Consider the following 27,757-nt stretch of genomic DNA (forward strand, 5'->3'; position numbering starts at 1 on the left):
TTAGCCCATGCATAGAATTTTTCTCAGACCTTCTCACATTTAGACATGTGGCATTTCACTCTTTTAGCAGACACAAGTTGTTCAGTTCACTTAAGAGTTTTTATTGTTCTAATAAAATGCTGATACGTATTTTTGGTCACTCTCACTGACTTAGAAATCAGTGATCTTACAGACGTGGTGGCAAATACCTGCCGATCCTGACTGTACCAACATGCACCTTTCTCTGAAGAAAACGTAGCCGGCGTGGTACCAGCAATGGTGGGAATAGCTACAAGCATATCTACTGCTGGCACCGACTTTCACCCAGACCAGTGAAATACTAATTTCTCATGCTGAGAGGGGTTATCAGAAGTTGGAAAGGTGGTGGGAGTTTATTTCCAGGCGAGCAGTATATTCCTAGCATGAACAATAAAACTGGAATCTGATTGTGCCCTGCCTTTAACAAGCTCACGGCAGTTTAGCAAAGCAAGGAGACAGACATAGGCTTAATATAAGCAGCTTACGTTAGTCTCAAGGACAAAGAACACGTGCTGACACACCACTTACACTGCAGCCAGCCCGGCACCTGGGCACGGCACCGAGCTTGGGAGATGTGACACACACAGCAATACAGGCAGTTCACGCGGCGTTAGAACGGGGATGGCGGGAGGGGCACACACGCCGGGCTCCGCTTTTCCCCACGATCCCACAGCAGCTCTGCGGGGAAAAGCACCGAGCTCACCGAGCTCCCCGACCCACCGGGACCCGGCAGCGCCACCCGCCCCGCACCTCCCCCTCAGCCCCGGCCCCGCCCCCTCAGCCCTGGCTCCGCCCCCTCAGCCCCGGCCCCGCCCCCTCAGCCCCGGCCCCGCCCCCTCAGCCCCGGCCCCGGCCCGGCCTCCCGGACCACGTGGCTCGCGCGCCGCAGCGCCGCCGCCGCGCAGGCGCCGTGCGCGCTCCCGCTGCCCGGCCGAGCCTGGGGCTCGGGAGCAAAATGGCGGCGGCCGGAGCGGGGCCGGGCGGGAGCGGGCGGCGCTGAGCGGGAGGATGGCGGCGGCGAGCGGCTGCCGGAGGTGAGGTACCGCGGGAAGCCGGGCTGGGAGGGGATCGCGGGCTTGGTGTCACGACGGCGGAGGGGAGGGGGCAAGACAGTCGACGCCCCCACGGCGGGACTCGGTGCGCGCCCCGCCGGGCCGGCTGCGGGCGGCTTGTCCCGCTGCGCCGCTGCCAACCCGGAGCTCCGCGGGGCCGCGGGAGGGAGCCTTGCTTCCCGTGCCGCTCCCGGCCCGCAGGGTCCGCGCTCCGGAGCGGCGGCGGCGGCCTCGGCTGTGCCTGTCCGCGCTGTCGGGTCCTGCCTCGCCGCCCTTTCGCTCGCTTCTCCTCTCCCTCCTTCTCTGCCCTCCGCCCGGCGCACTCCCCGCGGAGCTGCAGGGCTGCTCGGAGCCGTCTCCCCCCGGAGCTGGTGCGGGGCTCGTGCTCCGTGGCCGCGGAGCTCCGCCCGTGCCGGGCCGGTGGGAGCGCGGCGGCCGTGGCTGCGGGGCTCCCTCCGGGGCCGCTCTGCCCGGCCCGTGCCGTGCCCGTGCCCCTGGCCTGGGACTGCTGCGGCTGCTGCTGGCCCGGGGTCTGGGGGGTCCTGCCCCGCTCCTCTCTGTACAGGTGTTACCGCGGTCGGTGCTCCTGGAGAAACTTGGAGAGCTTTGTCGGTGATGTGTTCGCTCGTGCCTCTGGAATATTCCTGCTGCCCGTGGGATAAGTGCTGTTCTGTTGGTTCGTGTTTCTACTTGCTCTTCCCCGCCATCCCATATGAGACCGTTGGGTGAAAGATGACACACATGTCGAGTACTAACATACGATAAAATACGATAGCAGGATAATAAAATACGTGTTGATGCAGTGATAGTTTGTGGGAGAATTTACCTTAGGCAGTGTAGCGTGGCTTGATGCTTTGCTTCAAACCTATGTAATATAATAACAAATTTAAAGTGTTTGGCAGATATACCATTGGGATGTGATCACCTCAGGCTTTGCTACTATACTGCATGCTCTGTTTTCATTTAGAAATTGAGAAAATAAAAACAGAAGTTGAAATAAAATTTTTTTAAACCTCGTAACTCATGTTGAGACACTGAAAAGCTTGAGGAGATAAAGCTTTACCCTCTTTGTCTGAAAGATCTCAGGGAAGTGGATGAGTTTTCTAAGCTTCTCTTTTATTGTTTCAAACACTTCATCCTAGTTCTGTGTTAGTACCCTTCTTCACACAGGCTAATGCAGGGAGGGGAATTTCTTCTTAGATCCTTCTCCATTTGAACCTTTTGCTTAAGAATTCAATGAAAATACTTTTTCCTCCACCCCTTGTTGACTAAGAGTCTGCTACCAGTGTAACAAAAATAATTCTGTAGATGTTATTTATGAGGATGTGGAACAGAAGGCTGTTAGTAATGTACAGATTCTGTGGACCGTGATATTTACAAGGCAAGGTCTGAGTGCTTATTATGTAAAATATCTGTGTGAAGATAATGAATTCAGAGGTATGGGTTGTGGTGTTTTCTCCCTTTTTGGAATAATTTCTCCACTAGATAACTAGTCTCAGTTGATGGACCAAAGCGTTATTGAGCCATTTAAGAACTTGCTACTTTGCTGTGTCAATTAGTGTCGTGTAAACAGTACTATCTGTTCGTGCTTATATGTAAACATATGATGAATGTCACAGTAAATCAAGCTTGTATCTTAAGTTACAACACAAAGCTGCCAATTGCTCACTGGTTTGCATTCAGCTCTAAAGTTAGACTTGCATAGTTGGGCTGCACGCAGGTAATCTTGGAAATGGAGCTCAGTGTTTTGTGTCAAATGTACAGCCAGTGTTTGTTTTTGTTCACTGGAGATGAAAACAGCTGTTGAACCCTTTGTGTTTCAGCTCAGCTGCACTGAGCATTGTTTCACTTGCTTTCAAACTTCAGCCAATGTATAAATGGGTTTGACATTCTAATCTGACCGTGCTCCTTTTATGTTTAAGCATACAAACCAGAAGTTGTCTTGGTTCATTTACTGTGGCACTGTTGCAGTTGTTGCCATTTTAAAACTCCTTACCTCTTACATTAGTAAGTAAATTCTCTTCATATGTCCAGATTCCCTTGCTGAGTCATAGATACAGTGGTGGTGTAGTGCTTATAGCTGGCATGGACTGATTTGCCAAGACTCATACATGAAGGAATAGAATTACTTTTATAAGCTCTCCTGGAAGACTTGCATGGATTTGTCATAGGGATTTAAATTTTTTTTCTCCTCTTAGTTTTCAAGCTTGTCTGAGAAGCTCCAAACTTTATGTTGTGAAGATATGTTGCTCACTGTTAAATTAGAGTAGAATGTGCTGCCTTTGCAGCCAGCTTCTTAAATTTAATTCAGTGAAACTGCCAGAGCTTGATGAATTAACAACAAAATATTGAGTCTTCATTTTGAAAGCAGCCTTTCAAGTTCCTGTATACATGGTGTCAGGTTTACAGATTAATTGTCAGTGATGGCAATTAATCTCAAGGTTTGTTGGGGATGAATTTTAGGCTGGGACAATGTCTTCTTGTGTCCTGTTAGTAAGCTGCATTGGTGACGAGGTGTCTTGGCTGCTGCAGGTGGCCGCAGGAGGAGGTGGGACATTAACCCTGCTTGCTCCTCTGCCACCCTGATGCTTGTGTGCTCGTGATGTATCAGACCACATGCAAGAAAAGGGGAGTTTTTTCTGATGTCTTGGGTACACTGTGGTGACCGAGGCAGTTGTGGCTGCCTTTCGGAGGCAAAGAGATGAATGATAACATCCTATGGACATATTGATGTGTGTAGTTCACATTAATCAATAAAGAGATCTATAGGGAAACTGTGAGATTGCACTTAAGAGGAAATAACTGTATTCCTTGTGATACTGATGAGAATTACAGCAAATCTTGATACAGAACTGCAAGTTTTAGTATTAACTCTAAATTTCTTGTTGCTTGTTTGCTTTTTCTTAACATATTTAGATGACTTTTGATTTCTGTTACCACATGAATGGCTTTTCCCATTTTTTCACACTAGTCTGGAAACCTGATATACAACTTTATTGTACATGCAGTGGGGACCAGGAATCCTAGTTCAGATATGTTAGGTGAGCTTCCAGGGAGTCCTCTGGCTATTGCTTTGTTTAATTTCCCAGGTTCTTTGAAAGATAAGCCTTGTCAGTATCCTTTAATCTTTGAATAGAAGCTATTGTGGATTTTTAGAATGCTCTTTCCTATATTGGCTTTCTAGTATGCCTGAACTCTAAGAAGGAACTGCAGATGCCACAATTGATTCTAGTCTTGCATTTTACACCCATGTAGTCTGTCCTGCATGTCTCCCAAGAAGGATACCATCTGTAATGATGCTTTCTATATAATGAATGGACACTAGGAGATTGAAATTGTTATTATAATATGATTATTATATTTTGGTTTATTTAAATTATTAAACTGTACTATCTCAACCCATGAGTTTTACTGCATTGTTTTTTCTTTGCTTTCTGTTCTGTTCCCTATCCCCTTGGCAGGGGGAACCCACAATAATAAGGATGCCTATGAGGTTCTTGATTGATGTTTAGTGGCAAAATTGGTTTAAACACTTTCAGTCCACTGCTGCTTTCCCTTACTTCCTGCACTGTCCCCTCAGCTGTGTTGGTAGGGCTGTTTACATGGCTTCACTCTGAAACATTCAGGAAATTGATCTGTATGAAAAATAAACCACTAAAGCACAAAATAACTTCATGTCAGATCCTTCATCTGGCTCACCACATTGCTGTGCAAAGTCTGTTTGCACAGGGTAGAGGTGAGGCCAGGAGGTGAAGGGGATTGGGGTGGAACTGTGTTGCCTGACGTGCTGGATTCAAGTACATACCTAACTATACACTTAGTTAAATTTAAATCTGATTTGTTTGCTCCATTGTGTGCAGGTGTTGTGCAAGCTTACACCAAACACTGCTGAATGTGAACTTTAACTGCTGGTGGCCTTGCAGACATGTCCAGCCTGTTGGGGATTTTCTATCATCAGTGGATTTAAACTGGTTATTTAGATGTTTGAGTGCTAAAGCATGCAAGAAAAAAATTAACAGCAGTCAAAACTGATTAAGAAGAAGCTTTCAGTACTAAGTGTGGAGGTATAGTGTTTTGGACAACATCTTAAATCAGTTTTATGTTTCAGAAGTATCTTCTAAGTGATTTTACTTTGTTTTTCAAACTTGGCATTCAAGTGTGAGCTGTTACCTGTTTAACTGACCGATAATTTTCTAAATCCGATTTGATCTTTGTTCTCAGATTTTGTCCTAATTCTCAGTGATCATTCATATTGTATATTTTTAATGGCACTCAAACGTCATTGTATGTTCAGTCCTTCCTGTATTAAAAAGACTAGACTTTTTGTATTCATCCTGGCTTTTCTGTGCTATCATACCCTGTTTCCAACCCACTGTAGTAAATAATGAGTAGAATTTAATTTTCTGAAATCTCTTTTAGAGCATGTCTTCCTAGTTCTGCAGTTACTGTGATTCCCCATATTGTTAAAGAGCCTTTTTATTTCTACTCTCTCCTCTTTCTTACAGGACCATTTCATTATGGCAACTTGTAGCTTTTAAGATTTTTTTAAATTAATCTCTTTTTCTTCATGGCTTCTGAACTTTGACATTATCTAGTGGGAAGTGCTTTGGAGAGAGATCAAGCTAGTTAATGATATGCAAGATTGCACTAATTTGGAAACCATGTCCAAGATGTGTTGAAACCTAGTCTCTGGATAACTATCAGGACATTTTACCATTCTGCTGATAGTAAGAATGGCTAAACTCAAAGGAGTTGATGTAAACAGTAATGTAATCAGTGACGGCTGCTTAGTTCTTTATTTGGGCTTATTATTTTGTGACCTAGAACTTGCAGAAGCTCGGTGGGATCAGTAGGGCTATAAAATGTATCTTTGTGTGCTTGCCTGTGTATTTTAAACTGCAGCTTGGGTGAGAGAAGATTGTTCTCATAGTCTGCCACTGATTTTAATCAAGGTTTCATATACAAAGAGCAAGAATACCAGGGTCTTGTGAAGGTGTCCAACATGAGTAAAACTTTGTAACTATTTATATGAAAATTGAAGTATTTTTTGAGTGACCAAGTAGATCACATTGCATTAGTGAGAAACTGAAGTGCTGCTTTGCTTATCATCTGCTATTCCAGATCCCTGTACTGCAGTGAAGAATATCAAACACTTCTGTAAATGGGTAGGTTATTTTAAGTGCTTTAAAAATAATCAGTATGAGTGACAAAAGTTCCTTTTCATGCTTTTTTTCTCCTGACCCCAATATTGGAAAAGCTGCTTGAGAGCGAATTAAAAGCATTCTAACATAACAAATACAATCAGAATGCAACAAGACAGTATTTTGTGGACTGGTGCTCCCTTATTCTTTGATCTCTTTTGATCTTCTGCTTTAGCTTTTTTCAAATGATGATTCTTCATGTAAAGATGGGGGGGAAGTGGTTCATTGGCTGTTAGAACTGGGTTTGTTGTGGATTTGGTGATTTTTTTTGACTTAGTCTAGGAAGATGTCTTTTTTAAAGCCTTCCTGCTGCTGTGATAAGTATACTGTTTATCCACTTAAATTCTGCAGTGTACAAGTTCTTGTGCTGAAGTTCTTCATGTACCCAGATGTATGTCTTTAAATACATAGATGACTAACAACCTCTGAAGCTGCTTGTGATACTTAACTGAATGACCAGGAGATTTCATCCTGAAGAAGGAAGGAGCATAGGCATACACAGTGGAATTTTGTATTACCCATTTAAAATACCCCTGATGAATCCCAGATTAATGAAGCATGTGACTATATTAAAGGCTGATGTCTTGAACCTTGGTTCATCCTGTAGTGGTCATCTCAATTTCAGACATGTTGAGAGATGAAGTGAAATGCATATAAAATGTCTAGGATGCAGGTAGAGAATATGATGTTAATAGATTCATGGATTTCTTTGCAGTCATTCTAGTAGTGACTGCTGCTCTCTGAAATATATCAAGTTGCTTATACTGTCATTTTAAGTTGAAAATGCCTTTGCCAGTCTATAATGAGGTACTTCTAGGAAGCCTTTGAAATTGTTTTTTATTATACCACAGTGACAGGCAGGGTGTAAGAATGCTGAATTGACAAAATGCATGCTGGAGATGGGAAGCTTTGTGTTGCTCAGTACTCACTGTAGGCCTTGGTGCTGAGGGAGGAATAACCTGGGTTGTGTCAGTACTGAGGGGCAGCAGTTGTTACTGGGAGCTGCGTGCAAGCCCATCATCTCTGCAGAGGAACCTGTGTGACAGCATGAGGGGCTACTCAGTGTCCCTGTGAGCCCCCCCACACTCCCAGCGTATCAAGTATCTCCATCTTCTCTGCAGTTTATTTTCATGAGTGATTAGCTTATCTAAATTTTGGAAAAGAATGTGTGTTTAAACACACATTTAAATTCTTTAAATTCTCAAATCCCATCTTGGCTGACTGTTTTGGTTTTTGGAGGTTTTTTTGTATGGCCAAAGATAATATTTAAGAGAATAATTTGATGTATCCTTTCTTAAAAATACATTAAAAGGTACATTATTTAGGTCAAAAAGTACCTTCAGCTTCTTATTTGGTCATTAAAATCTCTTTAGAGTTTAGTCCTCCATTAAGCACTTTTGGAAATGTGTATTTGGACTTGAAATGCCAAAATATCCTTCTAACACAGTAAGGTTAACATGCAGTATGAGGCCTGTCTAATTGTATTTTGTAGTTCTAGGCATGGATCTGAAGACCTGGTAACCTGTGGTAAAGTGACTCTCATAAGTATTTCTGCAGTGCATCAAAGCTGCTTGTCTTTAACTGCAGTTGACTGCAGTCTTTGATGTTAGAGCCGGGGCAATTGCTACTTGAAGTTGGTTTTAAAGCTTAAATTACATGTCTTCTGAAAATGATGTTAATCAGAAGTACAGTCTTATTACAAACTTGCTAAAATATCTGTTCATACTACTCAGGGCTTTTCCACTACAAGTAAAGTAAAATTTGTCGTGTCTTGTTCTGAGTTTCTCAAGACATTTGAATTTCTCTGCTGAGAACATCTGAGGTAATTTTGTTACTGCATAATTTCTCAGTTAATTATTGGCTCCAAGTTTCCCCTTTGGATTAGCAGACTTGTGCTGATCTAGGTATTTCCCCACCACTACCTTGGGCATCTGCTGTCCTTTCTCCTCCTTCCCTTCTTCCCTCATTCTGTTTTTTAGCTACCAGCTTATTTTTGCTGGCGAATTAAATTGGAAAGTGCCACATTTTGTGACTGAGTGTTAGCTACATCAAAGCTCAGTTATATCAGGCACTTGCAATCTTCAATAGTAATGAGGGTGCTTTTATTTAAATATCTTGTGGATCTGGAGTTTCATCCTTGTTTTATGTTTGGAAGGAAAGGGAACTTGCCCTTTTTTCCACATATACAAGATTGATGTGTTTCCTTATTGAAATGAACCTTTCATTTTTTGTTAATCTGGAAAGTGATCCAGCTAAAAACTGTTCTGTTCATTGAACATGAAAGGAGAGTTGAGTGGGAATGATCATCTAGTTAGAGAGGGAAGTGAGATTTTTTTGTTTTTAATTTTTTGGGGGGGGCAGTGTTGCAGTGCTGTCTTTTTTTCTATACATTAATGAACTTTTCAAATGATGGAAGAATCAAAGGAGATTTGAGGAGTAGAGCACAGGCTGGTAAAGTTTCTGCATTTTGCCCTTTGTTTGAATGTGAAGGAATTGTGGTATCAAGGACAGTTGTGCATGAAAGAGAAAGATGAACAAAATATGGTCTAAAATTATATTAGGAGCAATGGGTTTCTTTAATGAAGTAACTCCTATAATTAGTACAATGCAACGAATTTTGCTTTTCTCCTAAAAGTTTTGGTTTATTTCTTTGAAAAATCCAGTTATGTTTTTAGTATTCTGGGACATCTGAAAAGCTTCAGATCTTGTGGGGAGAGAAGGAAGAGTTAAGGCACGTCAGCAGTCTGCTCAAAGGGCAGATTTGCCTTAGCAAATAGTTAAACAAGAAACCACCCCATAAGCTTTTCTAACTCTGCAGACTTTAAAAGTCTGTGTTCATGAGTTATGTGTGGATGTTGCTGAATTAATGAAATTAAATGTGTACATGATTGGTGCCTCTGTTTTCAGAAACAACGTTATGTCAACGTTCGTGATGCTCTTTTGACTGTTCTGTAAAACTTGCATATTCATGTTACAGAACAAAAAAATGCTTTGGAAGTGCAGAGAGAGCTTGTTGCAGGAAATGTGGAAGACATAACTTCCTTTTCTTGCCAAGGGGAAAATGTAAACAAAGCTCCAACTTAATTGTAGGCTAAGTACTAGTCTGGTTTTCTGACTAAGCCTTTCCTTCCTTAATTGATTTCTTTTATCACTGAGAAAGTATGTTTTCTGAAATGAATTCCTGTAGTTTTGGGCAGGACATTCCGTAAAGTTTGTGAGCTTTTAGTTCTTGCTCCACTTTTATGGAATCTAAATGTAGGTATTAATGAAGATAACTACTGGAACTGAAGTTACTGGTATAACTTTTGAGGGAAAATATTGCAGTATTAATGTATTTTGCTACTATTTTCAGAATGGCTGAAATCTTTGAAGTATACAGCATAGAAAAATTTCTTGGCATCAGGTGTTATAAGTGTTAGTTGGTAGTATCAGTGTGGCTCTTAAAAAATTTCTGCTGAAGTTAATGAATTTAAATTAACTGCAGAAGAGTCCAACCAATGGGGACATCTTTCGAATGCGTAAGTTTTTAAGTGACTGTTAAATCTTAGTATATACAGATGTAATTGATTTATGAGAACAGGTATAAGATCATTGTGTTAGTTGTGGGGGGGGTGGGTGTCTTAAAAACCTAAATACAAGGAAAATGTTCTGTGGCTTTGACCAGGGATTTCACCTTTGCTCAGGGAGACAGAAGTACATAACCAGGTTACATGGTCTCAGATAAGTCAACTGTTGTGTCAATACCATGTACAATGAATTTTACAAATTGATTTTGTATTGCTTCCTGCAGCAGTGGACAAAATAGACTTGGGAAAATCTGAGTGTCACATCTGTTGCCAGGCCAGGGTGACTTGAAGAGAGAACAGAAAGCATGACTGCAAGGGTATGGTTTTGGGGAGTTGGGAGGCAGTCTGATAGGAGTAGTGTGCTCTCTTCATATTGAGAGCTGTGAGATCCTGTTCCAGTTTTAGCTGCCTGTCAGACAAACGTGCTGGAGTTCCCTCTTCCTGTCTGTTATCTGCCACTCTCTCCAGCAGTGGGATGATGGATCAGCCATTTGAAATGACTTGGTTTGTGATCATATAATCTCTGTATGCAGTGTGAGGGGGAGCAAGAAAACCCCTTGGCAGGATGGAGTGTGAGGGAAAAGTACAGTTCCCTGTTAGTTTGACTTTGGTGGTAGTATCAGATCACCCTGGTGTACCTGTGAAGAGCTGACAGGCAGTGAGTCCTGCATACATGTTATCTTCTCTCTGTCAGAGGATGAGCTCACTGCATTGAGGGGAATATATTTAAAATTCACATAGGCTTGGCTTTGTATTTTTTCCTATATGAGTAATACCTAGATGCATGTATATTCTGGCACTGCAAATTTAAAATCATCCAAGCATTCAAAAAAGCAGCAGCTCCCATGGACCTCTTTAGTAGTGATGGCTGCTACGTGAAGTGTTGTTCACCAGGAAGGGAACAAACTGCACAGATACAGAGGAAAATAAATACAGGCCAAAGCAGCAGCAATCAGCCACCTGGATACTGGGAGCTCTGTACTGGTGAATCCCAGCAGTAGCTGCTGCTATCTAAATTGCCTTTCTCTGCTAGGACTGCCCTAGCTTTGCAGGTGATTTTTCCTACTGTTAATTTTTTAGGAGCTCTGGAGAGGAAAAGTGTATTGCAAAGGTGGTATTATAGCTGCCCACTTAAAATAAGATGTTTCCATTGACAGTGGTATTTGGCTGAGTGAAGATTGAGGCAGTGCTGTACTTGGGCAGCAGCTGGAGCAGCCACACCAAAGGATCAAGTGAAAACAAACACGGTCCAGTCAGGACTTGCATGGCTTTCCAAATGTCTGCTGCAGTGAGGAGGTACAGCTCTGCTGCAGGAATAGGTGTGTGGGGACTGGCAGTGTTTATTTTTTGAAGACTGTGTCTACTGAGTATTAGTCAAACTGAATGTTGTGTTTGATTGTGGGGAGCAAAGTAACCTTTTCTTGCTGTTCTTCCTTCTCTGTGGCGTCATCTGGGTTCCTTGAGCCATTTGGTAAACTGGTGCAGGGAACTGACTACACTGGGGAGAAGAAAGTCTCGCAGAAGAGAATTCCTGTGTTTGGTTGCTGACACAATGGAGGAGCTTTGGGGAGATCTGGTGGTAGCTGTGGTGAGCACTGGCACTGAAGAAATGTGTGTGGAACCAGTGTTGGTGAACCAGCTTAGGTTTGTGTACACCAAATAATGCATTTTGAATCCAGATTGCAACTGTGGTTTTATTGGATGCAGGACTTGTCGTGGCTTGTGGCTTACTGTTGAAAGTATTCAAACTGTAGCTGTAATGAGTTAATTTTATGGCTGTGACTTAATGCTCCTCAATGAGGAAAATCAGTGTTTCTTTAATAAAATTCCTCATGTCTCATGAAATGACTGGACTAGATTGCTTTTTGAGTTTTTACCACACCTCTTCATGTTCCCCCTTCCAGTTTTTCTGTTGTGTATAGATGTATCCATTAGTGTTAAATGTGTAAGAAATGATGCTAGCAGCCAATACTTCAAACTTGTTTTGTCAAAGAGAAGAGGCTGAGTGGGTGAAACTCCTGTTGTGTGATGACAAAAGGACCCACAGAGAGGATGGTGTACAGAAGAAAAGGAATGGTGATGTATTAAGGCCTGAAGTGTTGAGAAAATTGTTTTGGATATACAGCAATATTGGTAATGGCAGTTTCTAGCCACAGGCAGGGGTTTCAGTGCAAATAGATGAGCTGTGTATTGTTACTAAGCATCTTGGAGGCTTGAGTATAAAGGAAGAGTATTGTATAGAAACACTGTAGTCATGAGGAATGATGTTCCAAGCAACAGAAATGTCACAAGATGTTTTTACTGATACAGTGACTGGCTGGCCGGATGAAGAGTTGATTGCAGCCAAAGTAAGATAGAAGTAATTTTTCTTCTGATCTATTAAAAGAGTCCACCTTCATGGGAAGGCTGATCAATATGTGGGTCCAAGACTTTTTAGTTTGCTTTGATGTTGGAGCTATTGTTGTGAAAACCCCAAGCAGTGTCATCACCAGAGATGACTCAGGCTGTGGAAATTAATAAGGGAGCTAAAGCTGAGTGATCAAAAGGTTGCTTTGTGAAGGTGAGTTGAAAATAGTAAGTCATAAGATAGGGTGGGTGCTGCTTGCTGCTGAGGTAGGCACAGAGCAGTGTCTGGGATTGCCCTGTGAGTTACTCTAATGCACTCCCAGAGGCAGAGCATGTTCTCAGAGGAAATGTGTGTGTGACTGTGCACTGAATTTACAGGCACTGTTGTGTACAGGAAACTCCCACGTCCTCATTCAGAGTAAATGGCTTTCTGTGAAATAATTGGGCCTGGATAAAAGGGGAAAATAACTCCAGTGCAAGGGAAACTGTAGGGTGTATGGATCTTCCCTATGATTGGGGTTTGAGCCAGGATTTTCCCATATTAGTAGATTTGTTAATTGAAAACAGGATTTTGTGTTGTGGCTGGGTCACAGCTTGAGCAAGAGGAGGAATTCCCTTTCTTAATGAGACACGGAGGGATCTTTGGAAGGCACTCTCAGACTAAATGGAATAAAATTCCTTGGGGATAGAGGACTATGGAGATGAAAGACTGCTTGCCCTGTTCCAGAAGAAGCAGCAATCCTGCTGACAGATAAACAGTACGGGGATAAGAAGCCTGTGAAATGGACTCTGTAAAGGTGGTAGAGCTTCATGTGGAAGGTTTTTACTTCTGCTCCACTTTTGCCTTTTCCAGAGGGGGAAAAAGAACAGGTGACCATGGATATTGCTGCAATAATGGGCAGTCATTATCTGGAGGCACACTGAGGAGGACAGTGGTCTTACCTCAGTATCCAAGGCTGAATGCAGCTGAAATCTCCATGAGTTAGGTAGCTGCCTGACAAGACAAAGTGTTGGCCTGGACTTTGATTGAAAGAAATAATGCAGGCTACTTTAAAAAAAGAAAAAAAAAGTCTGTTCCTTTTTCTGAGGTACTTTTCATGTTATTTTGAAGTTCCTTTTTTTGTCTTAACCAACTGATGTGTTTGTATATGTAAACCAAAGAATATTTGCCGTTCCTAAAAAAAAAAAACAAGTGGGTAAGTTTTGCTCATAAGAGGCCTTTTGAAACACATTTAGACTCCTCAGAATTTATCACAGTATGTCAGACTATGCTGCAATTATTCTAGACTGGCTAAAATTAATTATCCTCATTTTCCTGTAAATGGATATGTTCATACCTAATTACTCTGTTTAGTGATATTGATAAAGATTTGGTGGATAGGATTTTTCTGATTTTCTTATAAAGTAGATTTAATTATGTTTTTATCTAAATCAGATAATGTTCCTTTCAAGTAAACTTGTGAAAAAATGGAGTCATTGAAGAATACATGCTGTCATTTCCCTTCAAGAGAGTCCTAGAGGGCCATAAATGAGCTCTTGCTCATTTGGCTGAAAGAAGTGTTTTGAATTCGTCTTCAAGAGCATTACTTGAGTCTTTCATATGAATGTTAAAAATCAGAATAGACTTTAAGTATATTAGTGTGGTTTTGCAACTAACTGTAAGAATCACTGATGTGGAGAGATGAAAATTTATTTGCTGGTATATGAGGACATTTAAGTTGCTTGGGAGGAACAGCCTGTTCCATACAGGATTGTACTGATGCAATTCAGTTAGTCTCTGTGTGCTTTATGTGTTTGAACTTTTTAGCTGCTGGAATTTTTTGTGTGTAGAGGAATCTAAATATGTTGATGTCCCCCGCCTCCCCACTGCTGTTAGTGATTTGACCTGTCAGTCCCTGTTAATGACATTATTTATTTATTTTATGGTGTGACATGTTCATATCATACTTGAAGTTGCTTTGCTGATCATCAGAAATAGTACTTTGAGCACTGTGTGCAAAGCCAGCATTGAAAAGAGTTTTTTTTTTCCTGTAAGTTCTGTGGGTTTTTTACAACTGTTGAAATGCTGCTCAGTGTTTTCAAATTCTGAAGTGTGTGTATCTTCAAGACTACACCTTTGTGCTCGGTTTGAGCATAGTTCTTTTAACTTTCACTCAGATTCCTCAGAGAAAATGTTGAAAATCAGTACAGGTTGTTTGTTGGTGGGTTTTCCCCACTAAAACTCAGTCCAGTGATTCTCAACAAATCTAGAAATAAAAAGCTAGGACTGTTGTGGTGTTTTTATCACCTCTGTTTTGAAAGAACTTCTTGATGGAGAAGCATACTACTTCATGGAAGAGAAAATGCTGTAAATTTCATGCTTAACTATAAGAAAGGGTTCTTTGTGATAGCTGGAACACATGATTCGCAGCAAAGACTGAGTAATGCAGTCACTTTCATAATCCCGTTATATCTGGTTTTTCTTGCCCTCTTGAGCTGGTAACTGCTGATGTGGCTTAAGTTCTGGTGCTTTTCCTTACTGGATTTTTCTTTCTTTCCAATGCAGTGAATAATGAAACGACACAGATTCATTATCCCATGTTGTGTACAACATTAGCCATTTTTTATATTTGTACAGAACTGATCCAAACCACAACCTTTCAGCTGTTGCAGTTGCATCTTACTACTGTATCATCCAGTTAATTTTGAATAATGATAAAGGTTGATTGTTTGACGTGATTATAAAAAGGAGTCAAAATAGGCTTTGTGTGGATTTGCATGTGTGTCAGGCATAATCAACTGAGCCTTCAAATTTCATTTGTTTCCTTTGAACAGAAAATCATTTGCCAGTTACAGGATTTCTTTAAGGTTCACTGTCCCATAGGCATTCAGTCCTTTAGCATGTACTCTTCCAAGACTGGAGACTTGTCCTCCACAAAATCTGAGAATGTGCCAGTACCTCTGAGTGTCCCATCCATGGAAAAAGAGGAGGGTCAGGACAAGTAGCACTCAGTTCCTGTCAACTCCTCTTACTTGGAGAACCACTTTCTCCAAGGAAATTGAGGTAAATACTCCATGCATATCTGAACAAGCAGTTGGAGCTCCAGCCACGAGCAACTTTGTCTTATTTTTAAGAGCTTGTGCCTTTGGATGTTGTTGGCTTGTAATTCCAGCAGTGTACTGCATGACAACCAGCATGGAAACTTCCCAGTGGATGGGAACTTACTTCTGTTCTTCTGAGCATGGGATTGTTCCTGAATCACTTTGGAATGGCTCAGGGCTCTCTGTTGGCCACCAGGTCACTGTTCTGCTGGAGGCAGATTCAGGATGTTAAGGCTGGTGGGATACATTCTGGGCATGATAGCAATGATCCATTCTCACAAGTTCTTTCTGTTTTAGTTGATCTACCTAACTTCTATGGGAATAAGTTTAACCTTGCTGAAATTTAGTTGATGTGTTTCCTTACTAGGGTTGGTGCTTTTTATCGCTGCATCTTGTCATCTCATCTTGCAGTAAAGTTGTGCTTGTTACTCGAAAAGAGCTGTTGGGGCAAAATAGCCTGGCATTTTTGGACTGGATAAAAATCTAAGCGAATGTGAATAAGTTGTTCTTATGATGCCTGGGTTGTCATTTACTCATTGTAAATTTAAAGCATGTTAGGTAAAATGAAAACCTGAAATACCATGTTAGTACAGGTATGTGCAGGTACTTGATATAATTTCTTACTTTGGTTTTAATATTATGCTATTGCATAATCCTATGGCAGCAACTCCAAAAGAAATACAAAGGTCTTAAAATTTTACAGGGGAAAAATCAAGTGGTTGTAAAACCTGTTGTAGTACTCTTGACTTTGCCCTTTATATTAATTGGATCCCAGTGATTTACAGGAAATTTTATGAAACATTTGTATTGAGTGATGATATAAACAAAGTGTCACTGTTACCCAAAGTCCATTCTGTACAGAGACTTTTTGTTAAATCAAAATTCCCAGTCCAGGAATACCTGGCTGTCAGCCCAGATACCTCAGATGCATGTCATCTAGCTTCTTAGGATTTTAGGTTCAGTGTGACAAATATTGAGAAGACTGAGAAATTTATTTCAGGCTGAAACCTTTAAGCAGTCTTGTGCTTATTTTAAATTTTATTCTGAGTATCAGTATAATCTGAAAGTCACTTTTGTGCTGTTTTGTAGGATTTAGAGTGGTAATTTTGGTTTCTATTAACTTCCTCATTTCATATAACACACTCCATATACTTTTTTTGCAGTACAGGCTTTTTTAAACAAGCTTTGACATAGTTGAACTCCTTTGCTGTGTATGTGTGTATGTTCAAACACATCTGTACGTGCGTCACTGCCCTCAACAACTGCTTCACTTGGTCAGCAGATGTTGAATTTAGTTTCACTGTGGTAAGGCTTATGGGGATGCATGCAGGCTTTTAATAAAAAGTAAAGAAAAAGCTCACCTAATGGTGGTTCTTAAAACAAAATTCCATGGGTGTATCCTGAGGCTAAGATGCAATTCAAAAATTCTTCAGATAAGCTGAAATAAGGGAACTTTTGGTATGTGGGATAACTTCTGCAAGAAAAGACAAAATCTGTCTTTCCTTTTGAAGCTAAAGATCTAATTGTTTGTGGTTTTGGAGTTTTTCCTCCCCTTTTACAAGTGCCTTTCACTGTGGAGAAGCTGCATTCTTGACTTGGCATTTTTGTAGTAGCTGAGTTGTATTGACTGGACTCAGCTAGTTATGTGCTAGAAACTGCTGTTCAGGTAGGTTGTGTTCTGTACAGAGGCTGAAGTGGACAATAGCAACCAAACCAAACCAAAAAAAGGCATCTAAATCCATGGGTAGTTCAAGTACACTTTGCTGTCAAAAGATGCAGTAGTGCAAGTATTCGAGTGATGCCCTAACAAACAAATTGGGTGGCTGATACTGTTCCAACTTCTTGTTCATGTTGGCTGTAATGTGGGTCAGTTCATCTGATTTACAAACTACTTGGGACAGAACCAACAAGGTAGGAAAAGTGGGTATGAGAATGAAGAGAGGAAGGCAGGGCTTCCGCCAGGACTGAGTTCACCTCTGGTGCTAGCTAAATTTTCTGGGAAATGCAACATGGGTTATATAATATTATCTTGTAAAATTTAGTGCTGTATTAAAAAATAAATGTACTTTCAGTTGATACATGAGGTTAAGGACACTTGTGGAACTAAAGGTATGATTGGTTTTGAGCCAATGGGGCCCAATACACTTTATGAACTACAAAATGTTTGAATTCAAGTTGCAAAATACTCTTAAGAAATCAGCCTGCACACAGATGACTTAGCAGTGCATGGAAGTTATGTATTCTAAATTTAGTGAACCAGGGACTTGGTTCTGAATATTGAGTGCTTATTTATTAAAAAAAAAAAAAAAGCCCAACACTTCTTTTTTTCTGCTCTCTTTCACTTAGCTCCGGGGCTCTTTCCTGTGTCAGGAAGAACTGAAAACTATTAGTAGACATCCAGTAGACAAATTATCACACCACAGCTGAAAAGTGGAATAACAATGGCATTATTTCAGGACTCAAGTCCAAATGAACCAAGTCCAATTTTAGGTGAGGAAAGGGAAGTTGTTGGCATATCTGCTCACTTTGCTAGCCTTTACCTGTAAGCAAGTTAGCATTTAAACTGAAAGGTGACTTTTGCCTTCACAAAGTTTGTCCTGGGTGTAACTAAATCCATCTAGAAATTTATGCCACATTTAAGCAACATATTCTTGGTGCGTATAGAAATCGCTTGGAGCTTCATTGTTTTAATGAGTTTATTTTCTAAGTGTTTTTTCTAAAGTCCGTGAAGTTTTTCAGAAATGAAGTAGAGATCCACACCATATGGATTCAGTAATCTTTGAATAGCTTATTTCTGCACAGGGGAGAAGATGAGTGCATGCAATGGCTAACACTGAACTAATCCAACACCTTGTGTTTGCTGAGAAGATTTACTGGTATTTGCTGGTGTGATGATGGTGTGTTCTCTGGCTCTGTCTTCCTGAGTAGGCTTCTGTTCGTGTAGGAGGGTGTGTTATCTTTGTTTCCTGATGTGTAGCAAGCTGGATCTGCATGGAGGCCCGTTCAAGATTCCATGCAGTTGAGGTGCCCTGGCTGTGTGGCTGGGGAGGGCAGGCATGGCAGCTCCTTTGGCTCATTTACAGGCCTGGACGTTGCTGGAAAGCTGCTGTGGTGGTTTCATGGTCGTGTCTCCTGCCCTGGCAGAGCTGCTCTGGTGCTCAGCAGGCTGCAGCTGCGTGAGGCCACCCTGGGATATGCACACACCAGAGCAGCAATTCTGCCTGATAACCTGGCTTTACAGACATGGCTTGCAAACCCTTCCCTACTCTTCCTCCTCCTGCACCCAGCCCTCAAATCCTGGAGCACTTGTTCCCCTCACCTCTGTGCCTACAGCAATTTGCAGCCTTTTTTTCCTGGCCTGTCTCTCACTTTCTGCTCCCCAGGATCTGCACTTTGAAACATGCACTTGTATGTTGCTTTCTTAGCCAATTTAACATGCCAGAGACTACCAAGAAAGGAAAAATATTCAAAAGCATATAGCAAATCCATATGTGTTCACAATATTCAAGGCAATCTAAAAAATTCTTAGCATAGACTTTACCTTTCTGTTATTCTTTATTTTCAAGTTTGTATTTTGAAAGGGGATGCAAGATGACAGTTGTTCTTCATGTGGTAATTTTTATTTTTCAGTATTAATATTTTAACACTGCTAATATTGGAATAAATTAGAATGACTTTGTTGTACATTAGCAATGAATCCTTGTTCAATTCACCTCAGAACTAATTTCAAAGATGTTTTCAAATGGCCAAAAAAACCTTTAATGAATCCTTAAATGCCTTTTTTTACTATTGTAAATGTACTTCTAGGTCTTCTCAATTCTGAACTTGAAAAGCAGTAATGAATGAGAACTATGTAAATATAATGAATAAAAATGCAGCTGAAATAAGTCATGATGGTATAATCTCCATCAGGACTGGCTTATTTAGCTTTCTCAACCAGTATAATTCAATTTGGAATTTTTTAACCATGTGGGAATAGCTGTAAACATGCATGAAAAGTCGCTCTTGGTATAGTCAAAGGAGAATACCTAGTCTAGACCAAGTTCTCCTTGAAAATTTCTTAGCTAAAAATTTGATAGCCATCCTGTTCCATGTTGCAATTTATCATATGATTTGTGAGTAGTTTGGAACATTACAGGTTCTTGTGGGGAAAACAATATTTCTGGTCTTGGTTTAATCATTCAAATAAAAGGGTATCTTCAAAGTGTTTGAGGTTTTATTTTATGAAAATACTGTGTGCTGGAAGCTGAGTTTGTTTTATCTAAATCATGTAACGTTTAGTGACAAATAATGAAGTTACCTTATTGGTGTTTTTGTTCTTCAGAAATGGAGGAACAGGACGCTGGACCTGGGATTGAAGATTTCTAAAGGATTATGGGATTATACATTGAAGAGCCAGCAGGCGGAATGCCTGAGTGACTGAAGAAAATGGGTGCTAATGCATCAAACTACCCTCACTCGTGTTCCCCAAGGGTAGGGGGAAATTCACAGGCACAACAGACATTCATAGGTAACTCTTTTCAGTTATCTTGTCACTTTCATAAATGGCTTGGTGGATTGTGACTGTACTGGATTTGATTTGCTTGCAGAAATGTTATGGAGAGCTGCTATTTTCTAGGTCACCAGTTTGAATCCATTCAAGCTCAATCGTGCATGAAATTCAGTACTGTCCATCTGTTTGGCCTCTGTGTGCAATGAGTTGATCTGCCTTTTGCCAGTAAACAGTTGCCAGATTATTTAAATAATATAAGTGGAGCTTTTTTATAATTAAGCCATGCATGCTAGTTTTCCTGGTTCAAGAGCAGTCACTTTCTGTTAATACTCATACTGTTTTCTGCTCTTCCTCAGAATTTCTGTCAAACTGTGTCAGAGCATGTAAAAGCCTTGATCATCAGTATTCATTGTAATATTGACATTGTGTCCAAGTGAATTACCTCCCTACTGCTAGAAGGGATATCTCTGGTAATAAACCTGTTAAAGTAACAAATAAGCTTCTCTTCCTTTTCCTGTTTCTGTAAATGGGGAAAGGGGTGCTTACTGTCCTAACAGTGTTATTTACAAGCCAGGACTTTGCTTAGCTGGAGACATGTGTTGAAGTGCCCTTAAGAAAGTATTTTCTCATCCTAGTCATAACTGGGGCAGCCATTACCTTTATGTGTTTTTCAGTCTAGTACAAAGAGACCTCAGTGTAGATCTAAGTACTGTCACACTATAAATAATAAACAGCTATGTTATGAATCTGAAAGAAGGCAGTCTCTGAGAAGATAAATATTCCTTAAAAAAAACTCAACCCTGACAGCCCGAAGAATGATCTTAGCAGTAAATAACATCAATAGTTTATAAATGCTTTTCTCCTTTATGCTTCAGCTTGCAACACTGCATAAGTAGTTATTGATATTCAGTGTTACTTCTCTTTTTAATCACCGTTGAAAGCAGAATGATATCCTTAGCAGAGGAAAAATTGACTCACTTTGTAAATTTTCTCTTTTTTTCTCAGCTTTCATAGCATTCCTGGCTCTGAGGTCTGTCTCATTTGAGGACAGATCACAAACTGTTACATTTAAGGATGTGTGTGCTGTCACAGCATGTCAAGGAAGAACTTTTAGTCCTAACATCATGGATATTCATGCTGTAAAATTCCCCTCCAGGGTTTATGTATTTTCAGTGTATCATACCTAACTAGTAAAAGATTTGCTCCAGTCTGCATATGTGCTTTCTAAAAAGTGGCTAAAATGCTTCTCTTACATGTCTTGGTGTTTTTTAATCTTCCCCTATATTGAGTGAAGAGAAACCCTTAGAGGCCTTGAAACAGGCAGATTTGCAGTCTGAAACACCTTTTGAGCAGATTTGAAGAGATTTCCAAAGGCTACATTAAATTCCCAAGAAACTTTCTACATGATATGTGGAAGGTTTAGTTGGTGCTCTTTGTTATTAAACTCAAAATAGAAACCCATTATGTAGTATGTCACAAGAATTTACTGACCCTCATAACCTATGGGAAATTGTGGCTGAGACTCTTTTTGAGGAAAGCCTAAAACCATGTGCTTGTCTCATCTTAGGGAAGACAGATGAGCTTTCTGGGTAAAATTCTTGCTGAAAATATCCTGATATTATGGGGTTCCATGAGTGTGCTATCTACATCACATGGATACATCTCTTCTTCTCACTTAGTGGCATTTGGCTCTTTCTCGTTTTGATTTTTGTTTCCATTATTGGTTTTTGTAGCTGTCTCAGCAGAAAATAGGTGTATCCTAAACTTGATAGCTGAGGTTTTCATCATTTGCTAATACTAATGTTTTAATGGTAAATCAGCTTTTACATGTTTGGGGGTTTAGGTGTTGTGGGGTTTTTGTTTGTTAGGGGGGAGTGGGGTGGAGTGTCTGTGTTGTGAGGTTTTTTATGTAGAAGGCATTAGATCTATTCACTGCCCTAAAGCAGATCTGGAGGACAGAGTTAGAATAGCTGTATAATATGTATTAATTGCCTTATTCCTGGAAATTGGATTTAGACCTGTAGGTTTGTTTTAGACATGCTACTTTGCCATTAAAGCACTGCACTGTGTTTCATGCTAAATGTAGGATGAGTGCTGAAGTCTGAGAATGGATATAGGCAAAGCGCAGTAGTTTCATAGTGTGAGCTCCTATTGTTAGTTGACTTCATCCTAGTTTGCTTATAGTTTATGAAGAGGAGATAAATCACTAAAAATAGTGTAGTGCACTTACTGGAAATAATGCTTTTGTTTTAGCAAAAGCTTAATTAGTCATCTTCTTGCTGTTTTGTCTGCAGCATTCAGGGGGAGGATTTCACACCATTTCCTAGGGTGGTACATCTGTTCAAGATGTTTGCTTTTTTATATAGAGCTCTATAATTAGATATTATAATGTGTGGGCATGCAAAGAACTAAACAGATCCCATTTTTCATTGTCAAGTTCCCAAGCAGCTCTCCTTGGCAGTCATCTGTTTCTGTAAATATTTGTCCCTAGCTGGGTATGGTCTAGGGGCATGAAGTAGCAATTGCTTTTGAACAGCATTTAATAGATTGATAGCTTTCAGTATAGTGCTGAGGAATAATTAATTTTTTTCCTACTTTTAATGCTGCTACCTTATGAAGGAATACAGGCAGCCCAAGAACATTCTCTTCCAGATTTTCTTTGAGGGATATGGGGCCAGCAGCTGTTGTGAACCCAGAGAGGCTATGATGGTGCATCTCTGTTTATTACAAAAAGCAGTTGTGTGGTGGTGCTTTTGTAGCAGTGCTTTATCTGTGGGTAAGGGTTAATAGCACTGTTTGCAGTACATCCAGAGTTAAATCTTTTAAGTAGCTCAGGGTACACAAAGGTTTGAATGGCGTTTTAGTATTTTGTGGTGATTCATGTGCAAGTAATACCTCACAGCAGCCTGTAGGGAAGAAGGAAATTGAGACTTGCTGTGTCCTAGTTTTCCTTTAGTGGAATGTTAGAGAATGTTCTGCACTCAGATTTGCCATTAGAATCCAACGTACTTCAAATAGAAATGAGCTGGCATGTTCTCTGGCGAGAGAATCTGTCGTTATAGAGTGACCAAAGTGTAGTTATGCTTCTATTGTGAAATGTACTGCTTTCAATGGAGGAGGAATTCTACACTTGTCTCTATCAGCAGAAGGCTGAAGCTCTACTTTTCCATTGTCATATTTAGTATAGCATGTGGAAGGATTTTTATGGTGGATTTTGCAGCACAAGCTCTTTGTTGAAGTTGTCTTGAGTTACTCCCATTATTTTCATTTAAATTGATATTCTTTTCACTTCTTGAAATTTCAGTATTGTTAATAACATGTTGCATGATCAAGCAAATTTTAAACTTGGATAAAATGGTTAGATGTCTTTCCTCAAATAAAACCAAGTTCTTTCTCAAAGTTTTTACTAATAGAAGAATCATAAAACCACTGCATTGCATCGTTTGTGGGAGTTTTAATTAGCTTGACGTAAAAGCCACTGTGTAAGTTATTTAGTTATTGAGGCTTAAACAATAAAACAATTTACAGAATTGTTAGGTTGCTACAGCTACCTTAGTCTCAAATACAGCTTTGAATTAGTACTGTCTTTCAAAGTTCAGGAAATACTTGAAATTACATGGTAACTAAATGCCCTGTGTTTTGTCAGACTGGGCCATAACATCACTGTAAAACAGCATCGCAAAACAGCATCACAGCAAATCTGCCTGTTACAGGTGGAGCTGTGAGACTCCAGTGATAGAACACATTGTAAAAGGCCCCAGAAGTTCTGGTTCTAGGGTGGACTTTGGAAGATTAAAAAAATGGTAACAAGTAGTGAAGCTGCCCAAGTGTACTGACAGAAACATGAACTATTCCTGACAGAAAAGAGACAAATACTATTTCTGATGAACCTGTGATTGTTATTGATCTGTGTAGCATTTGCAAATGTTTTCTTCTGATTCTTCTTTGGTCCAGAAGTGGGAGTTTGGTTTGTGTACTTCCTTTTCTCTTTTCTTATCATGTCTGAGGTTCTTCACCATCTGGCTTAGAGTGAAAGCTCTGTAAATAAACTTGAATTAGAAAATAACCCTTAAACAGAAGCATGACTCTCACATTAAAGCTATGGTTTTTTAACTCCCTTTTTTCCCCCTAAAACACTACTTTGGTTGTCCATTACTTGTTGAAATGCAGATTCTAATTCCTTTTTTCCTCAATTGCTATCAGTATTAGTTCCTAATAAAATTTCCCTATAAATTATTTTTTGAGAAGAAAAAGAATTATATGTATACTTTAATTGTATAATGCTCTGTTCACAGGAAATCTTCAATAATACAGTAAAATTTCCATTCTCCATATTTTTTTTGATGGTGTGTATGCACAAATGAGTATTTGTAGTTCTGTAGAAAGGAGTCCATTTTATGTGTCTGACTTTGGCATTACTTGATTATTGCACGACAGGATTTTTACTTTTCTTTCTAAATTATCTCTGTAAATAATCCCTGAGTGTTTTGGTAGTGTGTTCTCTCTTCTTCTGTTGTGACTGTAGCTATCTGATACCAGGTATGTGTCTGTTGTTTTAGTGACACTTAATGCTAGAACAGACTTTGAAAACACTTTGAAGGGGGGATTGTGAGTATTTCATTGAGATATTAGGCCTTGAAAAAGTTAATACAATTACAATTCTACTGTCAAAATTGCAGTATTCTCTTCCTACTTAGATAAGTGTACCATATGCTATAGAGCTACATCAACTGGCACTGCTTGGTTCTTAAAATTGAGTATGTTTTTTTAAAAACCCAACCAAACAAACAACAAAAACCCCAAACATTAAAAACCAAACCAAAACACCTTGAAACCCAGCAAACTACAAACTTTGTAGATGCAAATAAAAGGCTTTGTTCTTAATGGCCAGAAAAGGCTTCAGTTGTGAAATTATCTGATGTGAGGAGAAGGAAGAGCTGTATAACTTTCAGAATCATTGATGGAGTATTTAGGTGTTATGGCCCTTCCTTTTAAATATAAAGAATAAATGTGTTCAATTTTTCTTTTTGCCTTTAGGGACATCATCCTACTCTCATCAAGGTTTTGGCTGTGAATCAAAGCTGTATAGCCTTGACCATGGCCACGAGAAACCTCAAGACAAGAAAAAGAAAACCTCTGGCCTTGCCACCCTCAAGAAGAAATTCATTAAGCGTCGGAAATCGAGCCGCTCTGCCGACCACGCCAAGCAGATGCGGGAGCTCCTCTCAGGCTGGGATGTCAGAGATGTTAACGCGTTGGTAGAGGAATACGAAGGAACATCAGCCTTAAAGGAACTTTATCTACAAGCTAATTTGGCAAGACCAGAAGCCAGGACGCTACAAAAAGACATGGCTGAACTTTATCAATACAAATATTGTACCGATGTAGATTTAATATTTCAAGAAACTTGTTTTCCTGTGCATCGTGCGATATTGGCGGCAAGATGTCCATTTTTTAAGACGCTGCTTTCTTCCTCACCGGAGTATGGGGCAGAAATAATAATGGATATTAACACAGCTGGCATAGATATGCCTATGTTTTCTGCTTTGTTACACTACCTTTATACGGGCGAGTTTGGAATGGAGGATTCGCGATTCCAAAACGTTGATATTCTTGTGCAGCTTAGCGAAGAATTTGGAACACCCAATTCCTTAGATGTTGACATGCGTGCCCTGTTTGATTATATGTGCTACTACGATGTGGTTCTTAGCTTTTCATCCAACTCTGACTTGGTTGAAACTTTTGGTGGAAGTCAGAACTGTCTAGATGAGGAGCTCAGAGCACACAAAGCTATTATTTCATCACGGTCTCCCTTTTTCCGCCACTTGCTGCAGAGAAGGATACGAACTGGTGAAGAAATCACAGACCGAACTCTACGGACTCCAACTAGAATTATATTGGATGAATCTATCATACCAAAAAAATATGCTAAGGTCATTTTGAACTGTATGTATACAGATGTGGTAGACCTCTCCGTTTTGCACTCCAGTCCTTCGGTGGGCAGTTTAAGTGAAGTTCAGGCTCTTGTAGCAGGAAAACTAAACATGACTAGGGCTGAAGAAGCCATGGAGCTTTATCACATAGCACTGTTCTTGGAGTTTAACATGCTTGCACAAGGTATGTAATACTGCCCTCATTGTAGAATGTATGACCTCATTAGAACAAGCTTTAGCAATTTTGCAGTGTAGGGATGCTTATTGTCAGCTGTCAGTGGCTGACAGTTCCTTTAGAAATGGAATTTGTTTTCCATCTGTAAGTTGACAATAATGCATCTATTTTCTAGGGACTGAAGGAATGTTGTGCAAGAGATTTAGTTGTATGGCACATCATTGTTGAAGCATGTTAATTTTATCTAGTATGTATAACTGGTCCTGATATTTCTAGTGCTTATCTGCTTTCTGTAATCCATTTTTTGGGTGTAAACTACAGAGAGATCCTTGCTAAGAGGAGGAAATATTTAGACTCGTTAGGAAGTGTCCGTGTATGTTAACAGGGTGGTAAACTTGAATTACTATTTCTGTGGTTCATTTCAAAGACACCAACCCTGCAGTCTTGCTGTTGGAAGGAAAACTTTAGCAGCTTAATTGCAGTAGTCTTAGGTCTTTAATGTCAGCTCTATGAACAGAGCTAAAGGCAGGGTCAGTCAGTATTTTCAGACATAAAGTTTAGAAAGTTTTACTGCTTCCATTATGCAAATCTTGATTACATACAACCTCCTGACCTGAATTACTGCAATCTCAGGTGAGGTGTCCAAGCACTGATCAGTGCACTAATGGTGCTTCTTGTGGTGGCAGGAGCTTTGCCTGCAGTTTTGTCTGTTGGTGTTTGAGCTGTTCAGTGGCCATATGATACATAATGAAGTATGAGAATTGCTTCAGGCCTTGCTGATGGGGAATAAGAATTTTACTTTTGAGCTGAGAAAGGGAAAATGGAACTCACTGATATATCAGCAACATAATTTGTTTAAATTAGTTTAATTTTTTTAACAAAAGTAACTTTTTACAGTAGGTCTGTACATCTAGCTGTCAGATTAATTTTGACAAGCCTGAAACCTTGTATTGTAAGCTATAAAGTAGTTCTGAGTAAAATAGGAAACTTGATAAAGAGTGGACAGGAAAGGGCGGTATAAGCACTCCAGGAAGAGGTCATATTTTTAATGAGTTCTCTGAATAGTTACATGAAACTGAGAGTGATAAGGATATGAGAAACTAATAGAACTACTGTAGCTCATGTGGAGTTTGCCATTAGGAAACTAATTTTCAGATTGTGCTGAAAGCTGAAATAATTGTACTGCAATAAAACTGGCACAGATAAAAGGGGATGTGTTTTCTGAGGCAACATTCTACAGGATGCAATTGAGCTGTTCTAAGCCTCAGAATCATCCAATCCCAGAGCAGCCCAGGTTAGAAGGAGCCTCAAAAGATCATGGGATCCAACCTATCCAAGTGAGAAAGTGAGTTTAGGTGAGATTGTCCAGCATTCTGTCCAGTCACTTCTTAAAAACCACCAGTGGTGTGTCCCTGGGGAGATTGTCCTGGTGAAGTGACTGTCCTCATTGCAAAATCCTTTTTTGTTGAGATGTTTTCTAGTGCAATTTATACCTGCTGCCCCTTCATGTGGCTTCTTTAGAGAAGAGAACCTCTGTCCTCCTTATAGCTGCCCTACAGCAGCTCAGGGTCTGGCAATACTGTGACAAGGTCCCCTGAGCCTTCTGTTCTTGAGGGAGAAGAGACCTAACTTCCTTCAGGCTTTCCTTGTAGGCTGAGTTCTCCAGTACTTTGATCAACATCATGGCACTCCTTCAGATCCTCTCTTCTCTATCTGCATATTTCCTATTTCTGTTGTTTCCTTCTCAGTGTGTTTCAGAACAGGCAAGAAGTTTTATTATAGTTGAGCTGTGGTATTAAGTTAATTTCTATATGATATGCACAAGCTAATAGTACTTGAGAACAACTCTGTAGATCAGCTGAAAGCCAGAAAGGAAAATGGGTTGAAATTAAA

General features: G+C 40.2%; 1 protein-coding gene across 3 annotated transcripts in view; it reads left to right on the top strand.

The window, feature by feature from the left end:
• Window positions 1–1,008: 1,008 nt before the first annotated feature.
• BTBD7 (BTB domain containing 7) overlaps window positions 1,009–27,757 on the top strand; it is a 51,509-nt gene continuing 24,760 nt past the window's right edge. For 2 of the 3 annotated variants that reach the window (XM_064714481.1, XM_064714483.1), the window contains exons 1-3: window positions 1,009–1,052; window positions 19,589–19,774; window positions 24,794–25,873. In XM_064714481.1, coding sequence (XP_064570551.1) covers window positions 19,693–19,774; window positions 24,794–25,873 — 1,162 coding nt within the window. In that variant the 5' untranslated portion in view covers window positions 1,009–1,052; window positions 19,589–19,692. Of the gene's footprint in view, window positions 1,053–1,680; window positions 1,747–19,588; window positions 19,775–24,793; window positions 25,874–27,757 lie in introns of those variants that run through there. The other variant, XM_064714482.1, reaches the window with a different exon arrangement.

This window comes from Zonotrichia leucophrys, chromosome 5 (assembly GCF_028769735.1).
Source record: "Zonotrichia leucophrys gambelii isolate GWCS_2022_RI chromosome 5, RI_Zleu_2.0, whole genome shotgun sequence".
Classification (NCBI taxonomy): domain Eukaryota; kingdom Metazoa; phylum Chordata; class Aves; order Passeriformes; family Passerellidae; genus Zonotrichia; species Zonotrichia leucophrys.